This window comes from Zalophus californianus, chromosome 11 (genome assembly GCF_009762305.2).
Source record: "Zalophus californianus isolate mZalCal1 chromosome 11, mZalCal1.pri.v2, whole genome shotgun sequence".
NCBI classification, from domain to species: domain Eukaryota; kingdom Metazoa; phylum Chordata; class Mammalia; order Carnivora; family Otariidae; genus Zalophus; species Zalophus californianus.
In genome coordinates this window covers 58770155-58796149 of record NC_045605.1, presented here as the reverse complement: position 1 = coordinate 58796149, position 25995 = coordinate 58770155, and the positions used below count along the sequence as shown (strand labels likewise).

The 25995-nt window shown below is 36.8% G+C and overlaps 1 protein-coding gene across 2 annotated transcripts in view; it reads right to left on the bottom strand.

Annotated features, from left to right (window-relative positions):
• Positions 1–25995, bottom strand: part of FCHSD2 (FCH and double SH3 domains 2) — a 275661-nt gene that overhangs the window by 59497 nt on the left and 190169 nt on the right. For both annotated transcript variants that reach the window (XM_027579041.2, XM_027579042.2), the window contains exons 9-10: positions 13304–13426; positions 623–718 (exon numbers count right to left, since the gene is read on the bottom strand). In XM_027579041.2, coding sequence (XP_027434842.1) covers positions 623–718; positions 13304–13426 — 219 coding nt within the window. The remainder of the gene's footprint in view (positions 1–622; positions 719–13303; positions 13427–25995) is intronic.

Here is a 25995-nt window from a genome sequence, read left to right as displayed (position 1 = left end):
TTTTTATGTTATCAAATTAGCATTTTGGTTCTATTTTTTTAAATTCAAATAATGGCAAACATTCTTCATAAACTCAATGATAAAATGCATGATTAATGTCTGCTTTTTAAAAATTGTCAATTTGGCATTTATGTTAATACTCTGACATTCTAAGAAATCTGAAAGGAATTATAAAGGGCCTGTAATTTTTTTTATAAAGCCAACCAAAATATGTGCAGGCACATATTTCACCGTTCTGTTTATTGATTCTGTTCTGGTTAAAATTTAACCACTGGTTTCTTTGGAAGTGTGTACATGTGAAGAATTTCATAGATAGAAAGTATAATTTATATTGGAATTGAAAAAAATTTTTATTGAGTATTTTTCCTTCTTCCTTCTGTTCAGTTTGCAGGTTTTTAGTTACATGTCTTAAAACTTAACCTCAGTTAAATTGCTGACATAAAAATACTGGGTTTTAGTCACATTTTAGAAAGGAGAAATGTCAGTTACTCTGCATACTCACAGTTTTGTTATAAAATTAAGGAGATGCACTGAGCTTTTTCTGCCTGTTCCAAGGATAATAGTTACTTGAGCACAAACATAATTTAAAAACAAATGGAATGAAAATCTGGAATCCCCTTACAGTATCACTGTCACAGGGCTGGAACTGGAAGGGCTGGGGCTTGTGGAATACAGCATTCTCTTGTAAGAACAGCTGAAGATTATAGTCCCGTACCACCTAAAGAGAAAATAAAGTATCTTTAAGCCTTTAATAAGGTTACGATGTCCAGTAATTATATTTTAAAATTTAAGATTTATTCTGCTGCTTTCCAAAAATGAGAAATCATCCAACACTGTCATCAAAAGAAAATGTTAAGTACACAATTTTTTCATTTTAGATAACAGTTGTTACTTATGTGTCCTATTTTCTCAATAGTCTAAATATGGAAAGCACTAGTTTAGAAACTAGCCCCGATTTTGGGACTAGATAATATGCAATATTTTAAGACAGCAAAAAGATTGCAATTATACAAAAAGTTGCTCTTTTTAATGGGGGCAGTGGGATGAAAACAGGGAAGCACATTAGTCCCTTAGGTCTCTCTCAGCTATAAAGTTTTGTAGACCTCTTAAAGTCTACTATATAGAGATGGTCATCCACTAGGAAACTGCCAGATAACCCCATCCATAGCACAAAATAGTATTAAAACAATTTTTTTTAAAGCCGCAAAGTGGGGCTTGAACTCATGACCCCAAGATCAAAAGTTGCATGCTCTACCAACTCAGCCAGCCAGACACCCCACAAAACAGTTTTTTATAGTACTTCTTGGCATCATTTCTAGGAAGTTACATTCTTTTTTTTTTTTAAGATTTTTTTTTTCATTTTTAAGTAATCTCTATACCCAGTGTGGGGCTCGAACCAACAACCCCAAGATCGAGAAGTTGCATGCTCCACTGAGCCAGCCAGGTGCCCCTAGGAGGTTATATTCTAATTACCATCTTAAAGCATACTAAGGAATTCATACAGAAAGGGACCTCTGATACACAGAACGTAGCAAAACATATAGTACAGAAAGACAGCCATCTGAGAAGACTCCACTGCAGTATACACCCTGGGAAAGAGTGGAAATCAATGACATTTGATTGTGCAGAAACCCATTTTCCACGTTGCTACAGTGCTTACCCTTCACGTATCTTTCATTAGCACCTCTGCCAGAGGATGGGCAGAAGAAGAAGAAAAAAGTTTAAAGACGCTCTGTAGCTATACCTTAGTAGCCCTGGGAAAAGGGTTTACTGAAGAGACAGAGAAAGTAGGGGTTATATTTTACATTTTATTTACCAGCACAAACCCAGTTCCCTATCGCTCATTCAACAACCATTTATTGAGAGAGCTTACCAAGCCCAATGTTAACTGCATTGGGTGAGGACAATATATAGATGACTAAAGATAAATAAACAAGGTCAGCATCTTCAAGGAATTTATAATCTGGTAAGTGGGAGAACCAGACAGTACACAATTAAATATACTGTGGAAGTATGTATGTAGTGGGTACTAGGAGAACACAAAAGAGGGTGTTATTTAATCCAGACTGATGGGGTGAGATGGGGTGAGGAGAGCTTGGGAGAATTTTGTCAGGCAAGGCTGGTTGAGTAAACATATTCTCAAAGGGAAATGCATTTTTTTCTTTTCCTGGATTCCTTGACACAGCCCTGAGAGTCTCACTAATCACACGCAGAAAAAGCTAAGAGGATCACCCTTCTAGTTACAACCTTTTTAGATTTTTAACTTTATTATAACACACATAAAAGTAGAGACAACAATAAACCCACCTACCTCTCCCACCCCCTGTACTGAAGCAAGTCCCAGACATTTCATTTCATCCATAAATATTTCAGTATGATAGCTAAAAGACAAGGACTTTTTAAAAAAAACCCTACCCATATTAAAATTTATAATAAATGCTTATAAAACAACCAGTAAGTGTTCAAATTTGCCTGACTGCTTAATATTTTTAAGTTTTTCAAATCAGGATCAAAATAAGGCCCCCACAGTACACATGGATGATGTTGCTTAGGTTTCTTTTCATATATAGGCTCCTTCCTTCCTCCATCTCTTTTTTTTCTCTCTTGTAGTTTATTTGTTGAAGAAACTTTCTTTTTGTCCTGTAGCATTTCCCACAGCCTGAATTTTGTTGAGTGCATCCTTGTAGTGTTCTGTTTCCTGTATGTCCTGTAAGTTGATGCTTGATTTCATTCAGGGTTTTTTTGTTTTTTGTTTCTTGCAATGTGATGTTTACTTCCATGAGGAGGGCTGCCTCTGACTTACTTCTTTTTATGATATTAACCACTAGAGTGGGCTGAATGGTAGTCCCTAAAAAGGTATGTCCATGTCCTAAACCCTGGAACCTGTAAACGTTACCTCATTTGGAAAAGGACCTTTGCAGATGTAATTAGGTTAAAGATTTTAACATCATTCCAAATTCCCTTGATGGGCCCTAAATCCAATGATAAGTATCTGTATAAAAGACACATAGAAGAAAACCCAGAAGAAGAGCCAATGTGACCATGGAAGCAGAGACTAGAGTGATGTGGCCACAAGCAAAAGAATGCCTGCAGCCACCAAAAGCTGGGAAAGGCAAGGACTGATTCTCCCCTAAAACGGTTTGAAGGAATGCAGCTATGCTGATCCTTTGATTTTGACTTTTGGGCTCCAGAACTCAAAGGGAAGAAATTTCTGTTGTTTTAAGTCACCAGTTTATGGCAATTTATACAGTAGCCCCAGGAAACTAACGTTAACAGGCCTATGATGATAAATGCCTAAATCTATTAGAGGATGCAAAAACTAGAGATTTTTTTCTATTTTTTCCTATTATTCTCAACAAGGAATTCTATCATTCCTTTTTCATTAGCTGGAATAATTCTATGAAAGAAACCTTGCAAGTCGACTATTTAATTACCTTGAGGTATAGTTTGTATAAGGAAGGCAAGATAAATGGTTAATTCTTTCCCTTTTTATCTAGTTTCCCAACTGAGTTCTTTCCCTAGAAGCCTCCAAAGAATGCCTAATTATAACTTTAATAAATTATTATTATGAAGACACGGCTTTAAAAATATTCAATGCGTTTTACTTCACTGCAATTATCATTAGTGATGCTAAAATTATCCCATCTTTGGCCAGTTAAGATCACATCCTAAGTCCTTTTGGCATGACCTACTGGTTTTTGATAATTTTGCTAGTTTCTTTGGCTTCTATTATGACAAACCATTTAAGGTTTATCTTATATATTTCACGCCCCAGACCTGGAGAAGCATACCTATCTTCCCCAAAAGCCCTGTCTCCTTCCCCCATCCCTAAATGAGAGGAGAAAGTATTTAGAAAACAAAATCTGGACACCAGAGGTACTAGTTTAGTCACTGGTCTTTTTCTCAAACACTTAATTTTGAAATGAAGTCACAAAGAGGTCCTATGTACCTCCCAATGTTGGCATCTTGCATAACTATAGTAAATATCAAAATCAGGAAATTAACACTGGTACAAAGCACAGCGCTTATTTAGATTTCACCATTTATACATGAACTGATTTGGGTGTGTGTGTGTGTGTAGAGGTCTATGCAATTTTATCACATGTGTAGCTTCATGTAACCAGCACCAAAATCAGATGCTTAATTGAACCACCCACAAGACTCCCTTGTGCTGCTCCATAATAGCCACATCCACTCTCCTCATCCCTGATTTCTGGCAACCACTGACCTGTTCTCTAGCTCTATAACATGTTATTTCACAAATATTATATGATGGACTCATACAGCACGTCTCTTTTTTTTAAAAAAGATTATTTATTTGACAGAGAGAAAGAGAGAGAGGGCACAAGCAGGAGGAGAGGCAGAAGGAGAAGAGAGAATCTCAAGCACACTCCCCGCTAAGTGCAGAGCCCAATGCAGGGCTCAATCCCAGGACCCTGAGATCATGACCTGAGCCAAAATCACGAGTCAGAGGCTTAACTGACTGAGCCACCCAGGCGCCCCAGCACCTATCTTTTTAAGATTGCCTTTTTAAACTCAGCGTAATTTCCTTGAGGTTCATTGCAGCTGTTGCACGTATCAACAGTTTGTTCCTTTTTATTGCCGAGTAGTGTCCCATAGTATGGACATACCAAGTTTGTTTGATCCTTCAACTCAAAGAAGGTCATTAAACAATTTCTAGCTTTTTGGCTATTATGAATAAAACTACTATGAACATTTGTGTGCAAGTTTCTTTGTGAAAATAAATTTTCATTTTCCCTGGGGTATATGCCCAATCTCTCTCTTTAAAGGTGTTCCTAAGGTATAACCAACATACCATAAACTATATATTTAAAGTATAATTTGAGGGGCGCCTGGGTGGCTCAGTCGTTTAGGCGGCTGCGTTCGGCTCAGGTCATGATCCCAGGGTCCTGGGATCGAGCCCCACGTCGGGCTCCCTGCTCAGCGGAGAGCCTGCTTCCCCTCTCCCTCCGCCTGCCTCTCTGCCTACTTGTACTCTCTGTCAAATAAATAAAATCTTAAAAAAATTTTAAAAAAGTATAATTTGATAAGTTTTAATATAGCTACACCTGTAAAAACATCATCACAACCAAGATAGTGAATATATTCCTATCAAAGCTTTCCTCACCCCCCCTGTAATCCTTCCCTCCATTCCCTTCCTGCTCCCCGGTCATTCCTTGTGATAACTGAGATGAAGCTTTAAACCTTGTTACAGATATATCCTTCAGCACCTAGCACAGCGACTTTGCCTTAAAGTAGCATTCAATAAACAGATGCTTAAGAACACTGGTCTATCCACTGCTGAGATTAAGTAAAAGAATACCCATATTGGGGCACCTGGGTGGCTCAGTCAGTTGAGGGTCTGCCTTCGGCTAAGGTCATGATCTCAGGGTCCTGGGATTGAGCCCCGAGCTGGGCTCCCTGCTCGGCTGGGAGTCTGCTTCTCCCTCTCCCTCTGCCCTGCTTGTGTTCTCTGTCTCTCTCTCTCTCAAATAAATAAATAAAATCTTAAAAAAAAAAATACCCGTATTGCCAATGCCCTCTTTATCACATGCCTCTTTCCTAATTACCCTTTCATTACTTTTAATACCACAAATATATTGTATATATGTATGTACTGTGGCCCACTGTAATATTTAACCTCTCCCTAAACATCTGGAAGCAATTTTACTCCCTTGGGGGAATATTACCCCCTCTGAGAATGCATACTCTAGCAGTAACCATCCTACTAAATTTTATCATTCTTTTTTCTTTGAAATATTATTACTACATATGATATATCTCAAAATGCTATTATTTTCTTGGGTATTTTTGAACTCTAAATGGCATCTTAGTGTTTGTATTCTTTTGTAACTTACTTTCTTGTCAACATTGTATTTGTGAGTCTCATGCATATTAATGCATGTGCATATAGATCTTTCAATTTCACTGCTGTACAGTAATCCATTATTCATCCTACTGTGGACAACTGGGTTCTAGCTTTTTCAAATCTTATAGAGTAAGTTGTTATGAACATCCTTCCAAAAGTGTCCTGATACACATGTATAAGAGTTTCTCTAGGATAATTTCTTAGGAGTGGAATTGCTGGGCCATAAGCTAAGTGCATCTTTAGATGGACTTGGTAATACCAAATGTTTACAAATTGGATATACCACTTTGTACTCCCCAGGGCAGTCTATGACCACCTGTTAATCCATATTCTCACCAATACTCATCCCTGTCTATATTTTTGTCAATCTTATAGGTATAAAATAGAATCTCATGGTGGTTTTAATTTCCATTTCTTTGATTAATAATGAGGATAAGCATCTGTATTAGTTTCCTAGGGCTGCCAGAACAAAGTATCAAAGACTGGTTGGCTTAAACAACAAATTTATTTCCTCCCAGTTCTGGAAACTAGAAATCCAAGATTAAGGTGTTGGCAGAACTGGTTTCTTCTGAGGGCCTCTTTTCTTGACTTATAGATGGCCATCTTTTTCTAGTGTCTTCACATGGTCTTCCTTCTATGTCTGTTTGTGTCGTAATCTCCTCTTATAAGGACACCAGTCGTATTGGATTAGACCCTACCCCTATGACTTCATTTTACCTTAATAACCTTTTTAAAGGTCCTATCTCCAAATAAAGTCACAATCTGAGGTAATAGGGATTAGGACTTCAACATATGAATTTTAGGGGGATACAATTCAGTCCATAACAGCATCTTTTTATGTGCTATAGCTATTAATATATTTTATTCTGTGGGATGTATGTTGTATGATATAACAGCAGTTCACTCCTTTTTATAGACAAATAATATTCCGTTGTATGGATATACAGTATTTTATTTATCCAGTCATCAGCTGATGGATATTTAGGTTTCCACTTATTGGCTATTATGAATAATGCTGCTTTCAACACCTATATTTGATTTTTTGTTTTAATACCTGTTTTCAATTCTCTCGAAGTGGAAGTGCCAAGTCATATGATAACTCTAAGTTTCACTTTCTGAGAAACTGTTTTCCACAGTGGCTGCACTATTTTACATTCTTATCAACAATGCTTGAGGATTCCAATTTCATCACATACTTGCTAACACTTGTTATTTTCTGTTTTTTTTTTATTATGGATTGAAAGATTTCATGTCACTAATATTTCAGTATTCCCCAAAGCATTCTACAGATTAATAATTTTTTAAATTATTAATAATAATTTTTAAATTATTAAAGCCATCCCAGTGGATAAAAATTGGTATTTCATTGTGATTCTGATTTCCATTTCTCTAATGACTAAGGATATTAGACATCTTTTTATGTGCTTATTGGCCATGTTGTATATCTTCTCTTTTTCTTAAGATTTTATTTATTTATTTGAGAGAGAGAGAGATAGCGAGAGGAGGAACACAAGCAGGGGGAGTGGGAGAGGGAGAAGCAGGCTTCCCACTGAGCAGGGAGCCGAATGTGGGGCTCGATCCCAGGACCCCGGGATCATGACCTGAGCCGAAGGCAGATGCTTACTGACTGAGCCACCCAGGCGCCTCTATTCTTTTTTTTTTTTTTTTAAGATTTACTTGTTATTTGCGAGAGAGAGAGAGAGAGAGAGAGAGAGAGAGAGAGACAGAGTAAGCAAGTGAGCAGGGGGAGGGGCAGGTGGGAGGGAGAGAATCTCAAGCAGACTCCCTGCTGAACACTGAGCCCACAAGACCCGTAAGATCATGAAATTGGGTCATTTGTCTTTTTGTTGAGTTGTAAGAGTTCTTTATATATTCTAGATATTAAAACCTTATTAGACAAATGATTGTAAACAATTTTAAAGAATAAACAGTAAATAATTATTACAAATAATTTTCCTCTCCTTTGGGCTGTCCTTTCCATATTCTTCATAATGTTCTTTGATACACAAAAGCTTTTAATTTGAAGAGGTCCACTTATCTATTTTTTCTTTGGTTGCTTGTGCTTAATATTAGAACTAAAAATATATTGCCAAATCCAAGGTCATAAAGATTTACCTCTATGTTTTCTTGTACAGCTTTGGGTCATTGATTCATTTTGAATTTTTTTTCCTTTCTCTAAGATTTTATTTATTTGAGAGAGAGAGCGCGAGCGCAAAAGCAGGGGGAGCAGCAGGGGCAGAGGAAGAGGGAGCCTGACATGGGGCTCAATCCCAGGACCCTAAGATCATGACCTGAGCCGAAGGCAGATGCTTAACCAAATGAGCCACCCAAGCGTCCCTTGAGTTAATTTTTGTATTTGGAGTGAGGCAGGGGGTCAACTTCATTCTTTTGCATGTGGTTATCCTGTCGTCTCAATATCTTTTGTTGAGAAGACTATTCTTTCTTCACTAAATGGCCTTGGCAACACTGTTGAACATCAAATAGCCATAGATATTTGGGCTTATTTCTGGACTCTCAATTCTATTTCATTGGTCTATATGTCTATCCTTATGCAAGTACCACACTATTTTGATTAATGTTTCTTAAAGATTTTATTTATTTACCTGACAGAGAGAGAGAGAGAGAGCGCGCACAAGCAGGGGCAGGAGCAGAGGGAGAGGAAGAAGCAGGCTCCCCGCAGGGCAGGGAGCCCGATTCGGGGCCTGATCCCAGGCCCCCGGGATCATGACCTAAGCCAACAGCAGACACTTAAGCAACTGAGCCACCCAGGTGCCCTATTTTGATTAATTTTGCATTAAGTTTTGAAAATTGGGAAGTCTGAGTCCTTCAACTTTTTCTTTTCAATGTTGTTTTTGGGCTATTGAGGGCCCCTTAGAGTTCCATATGAATTTGAGGACTGGCTTTTCCATTTCTGCAAAAAAGGCCATTGGAACTTTGATAGGGAATGACTGAATCTGTAGAATGCTTTGGGGAATACTGAAATATTAGTGATATGAAATCTTTCAATCCATAAATATTTATTATTTCTGTTTATTTAGGTCCTCTTTAATTTCTTTCAGCAATGTTTTATAGTTTCTCAATGCAAAAGTCTTTAAATCCCTTCTTTAAATTTATTCTTGGTCTTTTATTCTTCAGATATTATAACTGGAATTATTTTCTTAATTTTCTTTTGGTTTATTCATTGATGGAGTATAGAAACACAACTTTTCATGTCTTGATCTTACACCTGTAACTTTTGCTGAATTCATTTATTAGCTCTAGTACTTTTTTTGTAGTTTCTGTAGTATTTTCTATTTATATCATCTGCAAATACAGGTAATTTTACTTCCTCCCTTTTAATTTGGATGCCTTCTATTTTTTCTTTTTTCTTTTTTTTTTTAAGATTTTACTCATTTATTTGAGAGAGAGAGTGTGCTCAAGCAAGCACAAGCAGGGGGAGGGGGAGGGACAGAGGGAGAGGGAGAGCAGGGCTCAATCCCAGGACCCCGCAATCATGACCTGAGCTAAAGTTAGATGATAAACCAACTAGCCATCCAGGCGCCCCATTTTTTTTTCCTTGATTCACTGATCTGACTAGGACTTCCAGTACAGTGGGGGAAATGGGCATCTTTGTCTCAACGGGGAAAGCTTTCAGATTTTTACCACTGAGCATGATGTTAACTGTATTTTTCATATGTGCCTTTTATCTGTTAAAGAAGTTCCCTTCTAGTCCTAATTTGTGTTTTTATCATAAAAGAATGTTTAATTTTGTTAAATGCTTTTCCCGTGTCTTTTTTTCCCCGTTTTTTGAGATGATCATGTAGTTTTCTCTCTCATTTTATTAAGTTTACTTTTTTGCTTAGTCTTCAAAGTATTAAGAATGGCAGTAATAGACAATTTAATTTCCAAGGAAATCTAGAATAACACTTTTATTTTCTGAATTGTTTAAAGAGCTATGTTACTCATTAGTAGGAGTTTCCTTATGCAGACAGAAAGTAAGCACACATGAAAAACTATAAAGGCCAGCAGAACTACCTTTGGAGTTACTATCCTAGAGAAAATATTTATGACAACATCTGTTTCAGTTACATATGCAAAGCATTTCATAAAATATTAAGGAGAAAAGCAAGCTTCATAAATAATTAAAATTAAACAAAAACTCCTAGGGCCAGGTGTTTCCCTTTAGGGGATGAAAGATATAGAGAGCACTGTAACTGCTACAGTGTGTCAGTACAGATTACCCCCAAAGTATCTTTGAGAATATGTACAGTTACAATTTAGATATGGTGGGGGGAGGAGGGAATAAACTCCTCCCCCAAGAAGACAAAGTAATAATGGTGTAGAATAAAAACCTAAAGAGTTTCAAACTTCTCTCTTGGTTATCAGATCACTGTGTTTCTTTTAGCAGTATAATAAGAACAGCAAAACAAGCTCTTTGTAACAGAAAAGCACATGGCATAAAACTTAGGAGTTATGAGCTCTTCTGGTATTTGGAACAAAAGGGCTCATCATCCCTAGTTACATCATTCTTACTTTCAATCTAAACAGAAGAGCATCTCATTTATTCCTCATCCTTGGGGAGCAAGATATTCATATGAGTGACTACAGAGGAAAATGAAAGCTTATCTCTTTATGTGTCCAAATCAGTTTATACATTTTAAATTCATTTTCTATGCAAATAATACAAGTTAGAGAGATAACACAGTATAGTAGTAGAGCGTGGAAAATGCTACGTCTGAGTATGCAGCCTCAGGCAGCCATATAAACTTCCTGAATCTGTTTTCCTTTCTGTATAATGCGCACAATAATACCAACCTCAGAGGATATGCTAAAAACTCCTAGAAAATTAAGTGTTGTGTAAAATATAGTTATTTTTTAAGACTATACACTTACCTGCTTTATAAACTAAAGGTAGTGTATCCAATCTAACTTATTCTCAGAAAAGGAGATTTCAGACAATTTTGTCAGAGGACAATCCCCCTGATAAAATTAGAATGTAATAAAATAAAAACAAAATATAATTTCTAATAAAATTAGAAATGAAAAACATTACCCCACTACATACTCCCACTGAATGAAAACTGGGAATACTCACTTCTTAAATAACTCATAAGTTAACAAGAGGAAAAATGTAGAAACAACAAACAGCCTACATATACAATGCAGTTAAAGTAGAAAAAGAAAATTTTTAGTTTTAAATGGATTTACCTGAAAACAAGAAAGACTAAAACAGGATCTAATACAAAAAGAAGCCTGAAAAATAATAAGCACATAGCTGCAATAAAGTAGAAGGAAATAAGGCAGAAATTAAGGAAATAAACAATAACATGGAGGAGTAGAACAAAAGCTGGCTCTTAGAAGAGATTAATAGACTGGTAAATCTGATCAACATGAGAGCGCACAAACAATATTAGAAATGAAAAAGGAGACAACTGTTAGAGGCACACAAGTTTATACAGAAACATATACCATCAAATTTGATAAATAAAATGGACAATTGTCTAGGAAAGTATAAGTTATCAAAATGTACTAAAAAGGGAACAGAAACCCTGAATGGATCAATAAATATAAACAATTTGATCATTAGTCAAAAATCAACCACTCCATAAATGGAACAAAGCCAAGATTTTTTTTAAAGATTTTATTTATTATTTATTTGAGAGAGAGAATGAGACAGAGCACGAGAGGGGGTTGGGTCAGAGGGAGAAGCAGACTCCCCGCTGAGCAGGGAGCCCGATGTGGGACTCAATCCCAGGACTCCAGGATCATGACCTGAGCTGAAGGCAGTCGCTTAACCAGCTGAGCCACCCAGCCGCCCCAAGATGTTTTTATAGACTCTTTCCCCTAACATTCTCTTACGGAAAATGTCAAATGTACATACATTAAAATAAAAAGAGTGGAAACACCCATATACCTACTACTTAGGTTCTTCAATTAACATTTTTCTTTTTTTAATTTTATTTAACTGAGAGAGAAGAGAGTGAGCACGCATGCACAAGAGCAGGGGGAGAGGCAGAGGAAGAGGGAGAAACAGACTCCTCACTGAGCATGGAGCTCAACTTGGGGCTCTATCTCAGGGGTCTGGGATTATGACCTGAGCTGAAGGCAGACACTTAACCCACTGAGCCACAGAGGTACCCCCAATTAGTATTTCTTAACATTTGTTTTCACAAAACTATCCATCTTTCTGTCCATCCTTCTTTCCGTACATCAATCCTTTTATATCTTGTATTAGGTTCTGAAGAGTAAAAATAAAGGAAAATAGAAGTATGACAGGATTTCAAAGCACCATACTAGTGATCTTTATATTTCCACATCAACTTTATATTTTAAAGGTTTTTCTAAAAACAGAATTAGAGCTATAGTACACTGAAAACAACAATATATACATAATGAGGTATTCAGGAAGAAGAGTCTATGACTCTCTCCTTAAGAAACCCTGATGCTTTTCCAAACAATATCTTAAGGTATTAGCCAGTTCCTGCTTCCCCTGCAAAAAAATAGGACCAAACTGGATCTTTAAAAATAGCCATTATAAAATGAATATATTCTTACAAATGTATGCATTCAGTCAGGAAATATTTGCTATGCATTTATCAGAATAAAAATAACATTACTAATCACAAGAACAATTTATCTTCAAAAGGACAGTTTTTCTGCTGCAAAAAATTTTAATCTGTCAGATCCTAAAGAATTCAAACAATTTTGTTTGTTTTCTCTGCACACAGTGTGAACATGCCAGCAAGCTGCTGGCTCTCAACACTTTAAGATTACTATCAAAGAATGACAGCATATAGAAGGTAAGGTTAATTAAAAAAAAAAACAGGACTGAGTATTCATTTCTTCAATGATTATAAAATACTACTTTCCTTTTTGTGCTCTTTTATTATTCTTTGCACTGAGATATAACCTTGTTGTTCCCCCAAATGAATGAGTTGAATGCATTCAAAATTTATTTTGAGTGGAAGGTAAAACTCTTTAAATCATTTCTTCTCAAAAGCAAAATATAGGGGCGCCTGGGTGGCTCAGTCATTAAGCATCTGCCTTTGGCTCAGGTCATGATCCCAGGGTCCTGGGATCGAGCCCCACATTGGACTCCCTGCTCGGTGGGAAGCCTGCTTCTCCCTCTCCCCCTCCCCCTGCTTGTGTTCCTGCTCTCGCTATCTCTCTCTCTGTCAAATAAATAAATAAAATCTTAAAAAAAAAAAAAAGCAACATATATGGCAGCAGGCTCATGTCCTGATCTAGCTTGTATCATCACTTCCCTTTTTCCCCCTTGTGCCAACTCATCAAGAAGAGAACTCCTTTCAACTTTGTTAGAAGGTATACTGTTTCCAGGAAATCTGCCCTTTAAAGCATTCTTCTAATATGTTGGTACCTTCATTTTGTTTATATACAAAGACATTTTAGATTCTAAAATGGATAACATCACATATTTCGCTAAAGGTAACTTACCTTGCTGGAGGTTTCTAATAAAAACTGGAATGTGTTCTGCACAGCTTGGCATGTCTCTAGCTCAGTCCGGCTGAAGGCTATTAAATAATCCTTCAGGTGATCATATACATTTCCATCAAGAGCCTGTAACAGAGTAAACAAAAGTAAAAAAAAATTATGACAAAGCTCTGATACATAATGCCTAGTGTTCACAAGGTAAATTCAGTTTAAAATCCATTAATAATGAGTGGACAAAAGATAAAGATTGTTATGTATGCGTACATGTAAACAGTAAACAATCACCTGGGAAAATGTTGAATCTTTCTAATAAATAAGAACTAAAAAAGAGAAAATCCAATATTGGTAAAGCTATGGGAACAGAAAACTTGGAGACAAAGTGGCTAGGTTCTGATCTTTGTTTGTCTGTTTATTAAATGAGTCAACCACTGTAGTCACTTTAATAAGGGAGTAGGTATGGGAGTGGAATGAAACAATGGTTGTGAAAGGATCCAGGCACAGTGCCTGAAACAGAGTAGACATGCAAACATTAATCTCCTCCATTTTTTATAAGATTTTATTTATTTATTTGACAGAGAAAGAGCAAGAGAGCACAAGCAGGGGGAGTGGCCGAGGGAGAGAGAGAAGGAGGGAGCCTGACATGGGTCTCAGTTCCAGGACCTCAGGATCATGACCTGAGCTGAAGGCAGATGCTTAACCGACTGAGCCACCTAAGCGCCCCAATCTCCTCCATTTTTCCTCATCCACTGTTGGTAGGGATTATAAGTTTTTCTTACTATAGAGCAGAGAAAAATACACAATAGAAGTGGTTTAAAAAAACCACTTTTTTAAAAAAAACTCAGGGGGGTGCCTACGTGGCTCAGTCGGTTAAGCATCTGCCTTCAGCTCAGGTCATGATCCTAGGGTCCTGGAATCAAGCCCCGCATCAGGCTCCTTGCTCAGCAGGGTGCCTGATTCTCCCTCTCCCTCTGCCTGCCACTCCCCCTGCTTGTGTGCTCTGTCAAATAAATACAATCTTAAAAAAAAATAAATAAAAATAAAGTGACTCGGAAGTACAGTTTTGGGGAAGAAATACCAATGAAATGTCTCTAAGTAGTTTTAAATGTTCTTTGTTTAAGCATTTACAGTAGAACTCACTGAAATTGAAAGGGGAAAAAAAAAGAACACCACTCAACATTTGAAAAATAATTAAGCTATGATATATATATATACATAATGACTAAAATATGTATGCCAACAAAAACTGTGGTAACTATAATTGCAAAAGCATGTATAAATAATTTTAGGTTAAAAAAATAGAATAGTATACATATTAGCAACAAGTACGGGCAAAATATATCTACAATAATAATAATCAAAAAAGGTTCTGGACTCTTGCCTATCAATGGAGGTCTTAAAAATTGAGGTAAAATTTGTACAACATAAAATCCACTATTCTAGCTATTTTAAAGTATACTATTCAGTGGCTTTTAGTACATCCACAATGTTGTACAACCACCACTACTAATTCCAGCACATTTGCACTGCCCCAAAAGAAATCCCATAACCACTAGCAGTGACTCTCATGCCCCCCTTTCCCCCCCCACCTCTGGCAACCACTAATCCTTCTATCTCTATGGATTTGCCTATTCTTAGACATTTCATATAAATAGAATCATAGAACATGTGTCCTTTTGCGCCTGCCTCTGTCATGTAGCATAATGTTTTCGAAGTTCATCAATGTATTAATAGTTCATTTCTTTTTATGGCCAAATAACATTCCCTTGTATGGATATACCACATTTTGTTTATCCATTCATTGGCTGATGGCCATTTAGGTTGTTTCCACTTTTTGGCCATTATGGATAATGCTGCTATGAACATTTATGTACAAGTTTTTATTTGAACATCTGTTTCCAATTCTCTTGGGTATATGCCCAGTAGTGGAATTGCTGGGTCCTCTGGTAATTCCATGTCTAACTATTTGAGGAACTGCCAAACTTTTCCACAGTGGCTGCATCATTTTACATCCCCACTAGCAATGTATGAAGGTTCTAATTTCTCCACATTTTCTTCAACACTTGTTATTTTCTGTTTTTTAAAATTATTCAAGTCATCTTAGCAGTATCTCATTGTGGTTTTGACTTGCATTTATCTAATGACTAATAATGTTGAGTATCTTTTCATGTGCTTATTGGCTATCTGTATATTGTCCTTGGAGAAATGTCTATTCAAGTCCTTCACTCATTTTTAAATTGGTTTGTTTGTCTTTTTGTTGTGGAATTTTAAGAGTTCTTCGTTTATTTGGATACATATATTTTATGAGATGTATGACTTCCAAATACGTTCTCCTATTTTGTGAGCTATTTTTTTCACTTTCTCAATAGTGTCCTTTGATGCACAAACGTTCTTATTTTGATGAAGTCTAATTTAGCTATTTTTCTTTTGTTGCTTGTGTTTTGGTATATCTAAGAATCCTCAATGGAGGTTTTATAGTAAATTCTTTGTACATCCTATGTTTGGCTATTCCATTAAACTTTTACTATAAAACTGATTTTTTTAAAAGATTCTTTTTTTTTTAGAGAGAGAGAGAGAGAGAGAGAGAGAGCATGCATACAAGCAGGGGAAGAGTCAGAGGGAGAGACTATCCAAGCAGACTCCTGCTGAGCACAGAGCCCCATGCGGGGCTCAATCCCACAACCCTGAGATTGTAACTTGAGCCAAAACCTAAAGTCGCATGCTTGACTGACTGAGCCACCCAGGCGCCCCTATAAAACTGATTTTTTTTTAAGATTTTATTTATTTATTCATGAGAGACAGAGGAGGAGAGAGAGCGAGGGAGAGAGAGAGAGAGAGCAGAGGGAGAAGCAGGCTCCCAAGGAGCAGGGAGCCGGATGCGGAACTCGATCCCAGGACCCTGGGATCATGACCTGAGCCGAAGGCAGACGCTTAACCATCTGAGCCACCCAGGCGCCCTAAAACTGATTTTCATTTATTTATTTTTTTAAATATTTTTTAAAATATTTTTTTATTTATTCATCTGAGACAGAGAGAGAGAGAGAGAGAGAGAGAGAGCATGAGCAAGGGGAGAGGCAGAGGGAGAGGGAGAAGCAGGCTCCCCGCTGAGCCAGACCAATGTGGGGCTTGATTCCAGGACCCCGGGATCATGACCTGAGCCAAAGGCAGACGCTTAACTATCTGAGCCACCCAGGCACCCCTAAAATTGATTTTTTAAAAATACACACACTCTATCCCTGAAGCACTAATAAAGCTGCACGTTCTATAGTGCTTACACCACCAGATGGCACCATCAAGCACTTTAAATATAGGCAGTATAAATTCCTTAAAATTCCTTTCCATGTAATTATGTAACACATCCCCAGCAAGACTACTGTGTTGTCTGAGTAAGAATTCCTAGCTTAGGACATACTTTTCGTGAACTTGTTAAAAAAGAAACATAAATTCTTCTAATATGGTTTTATCTTAGAAATGCTCTTGGTAGATAGTCTTAACCTCATATTTGCAGGAAACAACTGGGGCATTTTATTTAAACACAGCAAATAGGAAAAAAAAAACCCACACAGCAAATCGCAATATAGGCATCATGAGCTCCTAGCCTCCAAATTTCTGATTCAGTAGGTTGGGATGGGGGTGGGGGTGAATTTATATTTTCTAACAGCTTGCTGCTGGTCTGGGGACCATACTTTGAGAATTGATGGACTAAATAGTTATTTTAGCTGATCAGGTTGAGCATCTACATAGACTCAGATCCTAGTGACCCTGGAGGAGGGAGCGTGGCTAGAGCAGAGAAGTCTACCATCCCGAACAGGGTCAACAGCCCCAATGCAGCAGGTAGGCAGATCAGTAGCTATCTTCAACAGAATCATGCTAACATCAGAATTAGAGGCAGCGTATGATGTAGCCTCTGGGAAAGAACTTGAGTTCTGAACTAAGTTGGATGTGGATTAGAAGGGCAGCACTGTTACTTACTTCCTCATTTTGATGGTTTTCTCATTTGTAATTAGGGAAAGTGGGAATACCATACACTCCACAGGCACACTGTGAAGATTAAACAAAGGAAGTGGCACAATGTTAATCTCCTTTCTTGCCTTCCTTAAAAATCTTCAATGGATTGGCCATATATTGGTAACCGTTAAAGCTGCGTAATGGGTACACTGGAGTCATTGTACAATTTTTTATTGCAGTATATGTTATATTTTTCCATAAAAAAATAAAAAGAAAGCCTGAATATCAGATCAGGAAAAAAAAATGATGCCATAATTTTTTTTCAATGGCTCTCACTGTATTTTTTGAAAAGTCAAAATTCTTTAACTGAAATCTATGGCCCTTTATAATCTAGTCCCATGTACTCTACATCCCAACCACACTGAGCCATTTTAGAAAATGACATTCACTTTCATGTTTCCAATTAAGTTATTCTCTTGGCTTCGAATGTTCTCCCCACTCCCCAACTTCTCTTCATTCAAATAGTAATAATGATGGCTGACACAGGCAGCTAACATTTACTAATGACATTTGACCTAAAATAGGTGATCCCTGGGATGGAAGCTGAGTCCAAAATAGCCTATTCTTTACCATCAAATGGCTATTCTTCCTACCAAATAGAGGAAGTCTATCTTCAGTAGAAGAGATTTACACCAACTCACAAGGAAAAGCAGTGATGAGAAATCTGGCAGAGTGAAGCTGGGACTGGGGGGTAGAGGGAGGGACAGGGAGTGTCCTTGGATTGGGTGGTTTCTGAGTAAGCACCCCCTTGTCCCTTCTGTGATTAGTTAACAAACTCCTACTTTGGTCAAGCTACTTAGAGTTGAGTCTTTGTTATTTGCAATTAAGAGACTCCTCACTAAAGGGTAACAAATGACAACTGTAGCTTATAACGGCCATACTATTATTTCTTTTGAAAGTTGTATTATAAGAAAAGCTTTGATTCATCTAGGTAATTAACTATAAAAAATAATTCAATAGCTTGCCTTCTATTCCTGGTTCTCTTCAATTAAACAGATCTAAAAGTTTGAAGTAGACAATTTTTATTACTGAATCACTAGTACATATCAAAAGGAACATGTATTTCTTTCTTTCTAAAGATTTTATTTATTTATTTGGGAGAGAATGCATGCAAGCATGAGCAGGGGCGAAAGGCAGGGGAAGGGAGGGAGGGAAAGGGAGAAGCAGACTCCCTGCTGGGCTGACACAGGGCTCAATTCCAGGACCCTGAGATCACGACCTCAGCCGAAGTCAGATGCTTAAGGGACTGAGCCACCCAGGTGCCCAGCTACACGTATTTCTTGAAAACTGAAAGTAAGTTAAGAACTATTTAAAGCTCTCAATAAATGGTAAATGTGTCACAACTATAATAGCTGACAAGGGCATGCATGGCGAAGATGCATCTGAGCCCTGTCTAGCATTTAATGAGCAAGGCACAAGAATGTTCTAAGTACACTTGTTTGTTCATTTTCAAATGAACAGATATGCATAAACTTTGTAATAGAACTGTGTGAAGAGCCACAAATTTTGTAATGGTAATCACAATGATAAACTAGAATTCATGTATTTGCTCAGAAATGGCATGAGAGGCATTTTTTCAAGGTTTTATTTTTTTTATTTTTTAAAGATTTTATTTACTTATTTGACAGAGAGAGACACAGTGAGAGAGGGAACACAAGCAGGGGGAGTGGGAGAGGGAGAAGCAGGCTTCCCACAGAGCGGGGAGCCCGATGCGGGGCTCGATCCCAGGACCCCGGGATCATGACCTGAGCCTAAGGCAGACGCTCAATGACTGAGCCACCCAGGCACCCCTCAAGGTTTATATAAATATGATTAATCTGGCAGTATGAGCTCCTTAGTGGCCTCTGCTATGCAAAAATTTGGTGGGTAATCCAACCAAATATGTATTTTAAATATAGTCAAAGTTTAAAAAATTTATTTGATACAAATTGCTATGGGAAGAAGTCTGTAACGTCTAAATTGAAAAACCACAGGCCTTTGATCAGCCACATGTATTAACGGTCTAGCAGTTTTTCAAATTGAAAAACTGAATTTAAATTAAGCAGCCATGTTCTTTTCTGTTACCAAAGGACCACACGTTCCTTAAACATTATTACCCTTGCCATCTTTACTCATTTGATCAACTTGATCTCTAAAATCATTTGAGTTTGAAACCCAAACTCACAGTAGCAAATACATTTGAAAATAGTAAAACAAACAAACAAAAAACCTGGGATGTCTTAAAGACAAATTCAGAAATTTAAAATACTGGATGTTCCACTGAACACTTTTTTTTTTAACAATAAATTCCCTGGAACTTGTCTGAAGAGGAAAATTATGCTGAATCAGGAGTTAGGAGGAAGAAAATGTGTCATTTTTCTAAGCATTTGATGCAATGTTCCCTTACAGTGAGAACTTTAAACAGTGGCCTCCTTATTTAGATCCAGGAAGGGCACAGATTCTGTAGTCATACAGTTACGTTGAAATCTCGAGTTTCCTTAATGCAGCCTAGAAAGGCAAATTCTTCTTTTCTAAGAGCAATGGGCATTCTAAAATAGTCTCTGGTTATAAAAGTCAAGGATATAAATACCAAGATGATGATAAATATGAGCTCTCTTAAAATTAAGTCATGAAATTCTATAGTCCCCCTTTGCCAATGGAAGAGAACAATGATTGCCTGCCTGCATTTAACTTTCTGAGAAGACCCCAGCTATACATAACCAGAATCAGACAAAGCAGATTTTTACAAATTTAGAGAGACTGAAGAAGTCACTGGAATGAAAGGTACAGATAGCGCAGGGAATATAGCCAATGGTCCCTGTAACGATGTTGTATGATAACATGTAGCTGCTACACTTGTGGTGAGCATGGCATACACACAGTTGGCCAGTCACTATGTTGTACACCTGGAAATAATGTAACATTGTGTGTCAACTATACTTCAGTAAAAAAACTAAAAAATTAAAATGAAAAGAAGAGATAAAAGCAAGTGCTGGGCTGCATCTGTATCCTTGTAAATATTTTAACACATGGATGAATATGTCAATTGATGTAAAGTAAAACTAGAAACAGATCACCCAAGTTGTTTTGTTTAAAAGCACTGAGTTACTTCAGGTTTTGTGAAAGAGGAAACAAATAAAAAGTTCCCGTCTGTGAATTACTAAACAACAGGAAAGAAAAATTCAATACTACTTTTCTATAACATCTGTGTTGTCCTGTTGAGTTATTTACTAGCATGCATAACTGGTTGTGAGTGTGCTAAAACCATCTCAATATTTAGGTGGCAACTGTGAAAGCAGCATGGTCCGAAAGAAAGCTTTGAACCATATACACTTGCATTCAAATCCAGTTCTACCGCTTACTAAAAATATCACTCTAGGAAAACACTGAACCTTCCTGAGCTTTAACCTCCTGATCTGGAGTCAAAAGAGTATAGTACTTGTAAAACAGGGATAGTAAAATAATAAAGCTTAACCATTTCTATATTCTACCCAAGATTTTCATCTATTTCCTTTATAGGACCTATAGTAGGGATTTTTGTGACAGACTTGGTTTTGAGTTTTGATTCTATTATGTAAACAGTATAACTGCTCTGGGCCTCAGTTTCCCCATTTAAAAAATAAAGAAATAATAACAGTATCTCCTCATGAGATCTATAAAATAGGCATTTTCAAGTGTAACATTCTAATTCCCTTGATGTTTCTTTTATTCTATATTTTTTTGGATTTTCGTAGTGGTTATCTGGAAACTACAACTAACATCTTAAAGCAAACTGGCTTGGATTAATGTGAACTTAATCCCAAGTCCTACATAGTTCTACTCTCTCCCTCCTCTGTGCCATTACTGTCATACAAATATATTTTTACATGTTTTAAGTCCATCAACAACATTTTATGATTACTGCTTTATACGTTATCTTTTAAATCAGACTTTAAATATACAATTCCTTTCTCAGACTGGCCAATCTCAATTGTCTGATCTTAAATTCATGGATTTTTTCTTCTACCAGCTCACTTTTGCAGCTGGACCCTTCTAGTGTATTTTTATTTCAGTTATTGTACTTTTCAACACCGGAATTTCTATTTGGTTTCTTGTTATAATTTATCTTTGTTGATATTCTCTCTTTAGTGGGACAGTGTTCTCATAATTTCCTTTAGTTCTTTGGCTTTATGGTTTCCTTTAGCTCTTTGTACAGATTAAAAAGAGGTGATTTAAAATCTTTGTCTAGGGGCGCCTGGGTGGCTCAGTCATTAAGTCTCTGCCTTCGGCTCAGGTCATGATCCCAGGGTCCTGGGATCGAGCCCCGCATCGGGCTCCCTGTTCAGCGGGAAGCCTGCTTCTTCCTCTCCCACTCCCTCTGCTTATGTTCCCTCTCTCGCTGTCTCTCTGTCAAATAAGTAAATAAAATCTTTAAAAAATAAAAATCTTTGTCTAGAAAGTCCAATGTATGTGCTTCTTTGGGGTCAGTTTCTATTGACTCCTTTTGTCCTCTGTAAGGGCTATACTTTCCTATTTCTTTGCATGTTTCACAATTTTTAAAGAACTGGATATTTAAAGTAATGTAATATGGCAATTCTGGAAATCCCCAGGATTTACTGTTGTTGCTGCTGCTGTTTATTTATTTATTTTTAAAGATTTTATTTATTTGAGAGAGCGAGTGAGCAAGCACGAGTAGGGGGACAGGTAGAGGGACAAGCAGACTCCCTACGAGCATGGAGTCGGACGCAGGGCTCCATCGCAGAACCCTGAGATCATGCTGGGAGCTGAAATCAAGAGTTGGACACTTAACTGACTGAACCACCCAGGTGCTCCTGCTGTTCGTTTACTCAGTGGCCATGTTTCTATATCAGTGTTCCAGGGAATCCAGAATTTTGCAAGAAGCTTCATAGACTCCACAAATACTTGATTTGGAAGTTTTAATATACATCATTTTGACCATTTTTTAAATATACATGAACTGATAATTTATTCCATCAGCCATCCATTATTTTTCATGTCACTCTACTGCTAAACATTAATCTTCATTTCTAACAAACCCACTAGAATCAAAAATCAAGTAAAATGTGATAAAGGTGAGTGACATATCCAGACAAACTTAAAGCAGTATATGTCAAGAGAGTCAAGCGAAGCTCTACTGGCTTGAGTATACTGCTTTAGGAAATCTCTGGTCCCTGTCCCAATCCCAGTAGCTCCAAATCTCTTTTGTTCCTCACACATACATACTATAGACAAAACTAATTAGAGTGGTTTTCCTTAAAGTGAAAGCGAGGATTTAATCACACAATCCTTGCAGTTCACAAATTCTTTGTGGGGATTTAAATTTTTTGTTTTCATTTTAATAAATAATTTTAAGGGATATAATTTAATCCAGGTTAACATGGCTGATCATCTTTTACTGGGGAACAGCCACGGGGTTTCTGTGCTTATGCTTATGTTTATGATCAATATGTTAAGCAGTTTTACTCCCATGGTGCTAGGTTAATAAGAATAGATCTTGAACTTAAAATGACCGTCAATGACAGAGTTGCAACACGTGGAGGTCAAATGACATCAGTGAATGCTATACTAACAAAGCAAAAAGGGTGATGAGAGAAAAAGAGTCATTATAGGCATATGGTAGAACAGGTATTAAGATTCAAAACAACTTAGAAGATAGTATCATAATTCATATTTCAAGTGGCAATTTAGGTTCCACTAATCTTTATCAGCTATCACATTTCATTATTTTTTCAGTTTGAATTTTATTGATTTACAGATTTGTTTGCATTTAAATGGTAACTGTTTTGGTTTTATACTTATACAAAAACTGGAAGCATAAGTTCTTAGCTAGAAGCAAGAAGAGCTGGAGGGCCAAAAGGCCTGACGGAGGAAACCAAAAGACTTCTGGAAGAAAATACCACAGAAATTCAGCTCTTTAGGTATATAAACCAGAAAAATATAGATATCAGACAGTAAATATGACTGCTGCAAATATAAGAATTTTTGGCATTCCAATTTAAATCTAGAATTTCCCCATGTTGATCTTTTGGCTATGTTATTTTAAGTGGCATATTCTGTGTGCACTTTTGATATGGAAGTATAGAAATGCCAAAAAGTATTTAGCATGAAGAACATAAAGCTTTAGTTTTAGTTCAGGACGCAATATCCCTGACGCTGGCAATACGAAAGTTCCTTACATAGAAATTTTGGGGAAGAGTTATTATATATATTTTTGGATATATGGGAACATTACTAGAAAGGAAACAGTGTGATGCCTTAGATGTTTCCACTGCTCCCCTCCAAACTACACTTGGTGGCTGTAGCAAACATGGTCTGATCTTTACAGCCCCAAGAGATCCTCTGACTGCAACAATCTTAGATGTATGGTATACTCGTATGTGACAGCTCAATTTCTTTGTACCTGACTTTTCTATGCAATATAGAATACTATGACAAAAAGGAACCTGTGGTAAGTATAATAATAAAGTGATTATTCAGCAGTTCAATTCAATAAAATATTTATTGAGAACCTACTCTGTGCCAAGAACTATGCCAAGGGTTGAGGCCTTTTATATGTGGTGTATTTGAACATATAACCATGAAGAACTTGGCCAAGTGTTAGGGATGAGAATGTATTGGTAATTTTAATTATACAAGGTGCTTCTTAGAAGAGTAGAGGCTTAAGGAAGATTTTCTGGAGGAAATGATGACTGAATGTATTTAAAATTCCTTAAGAATTAACATTTCTCACAATTTTTATTATAAGAACAGTTCAGTTCTTAACTATTAAAATCAGTATTTATCAAAGTTTACCTAAGACTAATTTATTATTTTGATTATGTGTTTTTCTAATTAATCCATTCAGGTTTTAAAATGGACTTTGAGTTGCACTTTAAAGCAGATTTAAGATTCCAAATATTTTCTGAAAATATAATAAGGATAAGAGCCATAGAAGTTGGATCTTTACATGTAGTAAAAGTGGCCTTTGAGCTAAACATGTAAAGCAGGATTTTTCAAATTTTAATATAGTAGCCAAATTGTACTTTTTGGGGGCATATAGTTATTCAGAACATCAAAGTTTTCAAGTACAGAGTCTATGAAAAAAGAATTTGGCTTTTCTTCTTATAAACACTCACATGTCCATACTGAATTCAATTCCGGCAAGAACCTCTGCTGTGCTCAGCAGTATTTGAATCACAGAAAAAACATTAGCTGAGGACATTCAGAAAGGAAGGAAGGAAGGTCAAGAAAGACAGGATCCATTTCTTAGCAGCAATGACAATAATTCCCCTTCTAAAGAAGTTAACAACTAAACATATTTGTCCCCATTTAATAAGATTGTAGTCATAACAGATTGTGCCTCAAATACTTTCTAAGTAATGGATTCAAAATTATAAGAGAAAAATTAAGTTTCTACTTTCTTATTCCAAAGTTTAATGGTAGCTACAATTATAACTTAATTTTCTTTTTTAAAAAAGACTTATTTCAGAGAGAGCACATGTACATGCGAGTGAAGGGGGAGAAGGGGAAGGGAAAGGGAGAAAATCTCAAGCAGACTACCTGCTGAGCCTGGAGCCCAATGACATAGGGCTCAATCTCAGAACCTTGAGATCATGACCTGAGCCCAAATCAAGAGTCAGCCACCTAACCGACTGAGCCACCCAGGAGCCCCAAACTTAAATTTTCCTTAGAGTTGTGGAGGTTTATTCAGATTTTAAAAGCTGCCTATTTGGTGAAAACATTCCAGTTTCTCTGTTCGATTTTGGTCTTTTAGAGAAAACTCCCTAGCTTATAGGAAATCTACGATGATGGTGGGTGACTCTTTCTGTAAACAAGTAGTAAAGTCTCAGGGAGCTTCTTCAACATCTGTGGATTGCTTAGACGGTCTCCTTTGGCAAGAGTCCCTAGTGTTTTGTCTGACAGTGCTACAGCCTCTATGTAGAAAGTGCAAACAAAGCCAAATTGAAAAGGCATTTATAGCCTAACACAGATGATTCTTGGCTCTAATTTTACAGAAGCAGGACAAATAAATTTTAGTCCTAAGTGGGAATTAGCTTTTTCATCATCCTTACCCTTTTAAACTTGTCTTTACCAACATTCTAAGGACTGAAGATCTCACAACAATATTTAAGTGAAATGAAACTTTGTGGTGTGTGTGCATTCTATGGTATCAAAAATGCACATTTCTGATACTGAAGGGCCTTTTATGAAGCATGTTAGTATTTCAGCTTGTATGAACAAATTTGACCAGATATATGTATGTCTCCAAAATGCAGTTTCCAACTATCATTTTAATATTAAAGGAAATAATACGTAATGTTAGTATGATGTGTGGCAAGTAATAAATAGTTAATGAATGAGACTACTTTTGTATTTTTATTCTCCTTCAAGGGAACAGAGGTCATGTGGATCTTGTTCTCTATTGTTTCTCCAGGAAATGGCACACAGAAAGCACCTAGTAAACATCTGTTAAATTATAAATGAATGAATGGTCTGAAATAAAAATGTCTGCTACCAGTACGGTATCTCTCCTGTCTAAAATAGCATCTAATAGGACATAAGTATATAATAAATTATACTGGATGTCAGTTTGCTTGGTATAAAATATAAGCTCCAACTCTGTTAATGTATCATTACTATCTTCAGCATTGACTATCTTGTTCCTTTAATGATCTATCCTTTTCTTCAGTTTGTAATTGGTCAGAAGAGTGGTTTAAATAGCACAACATGAA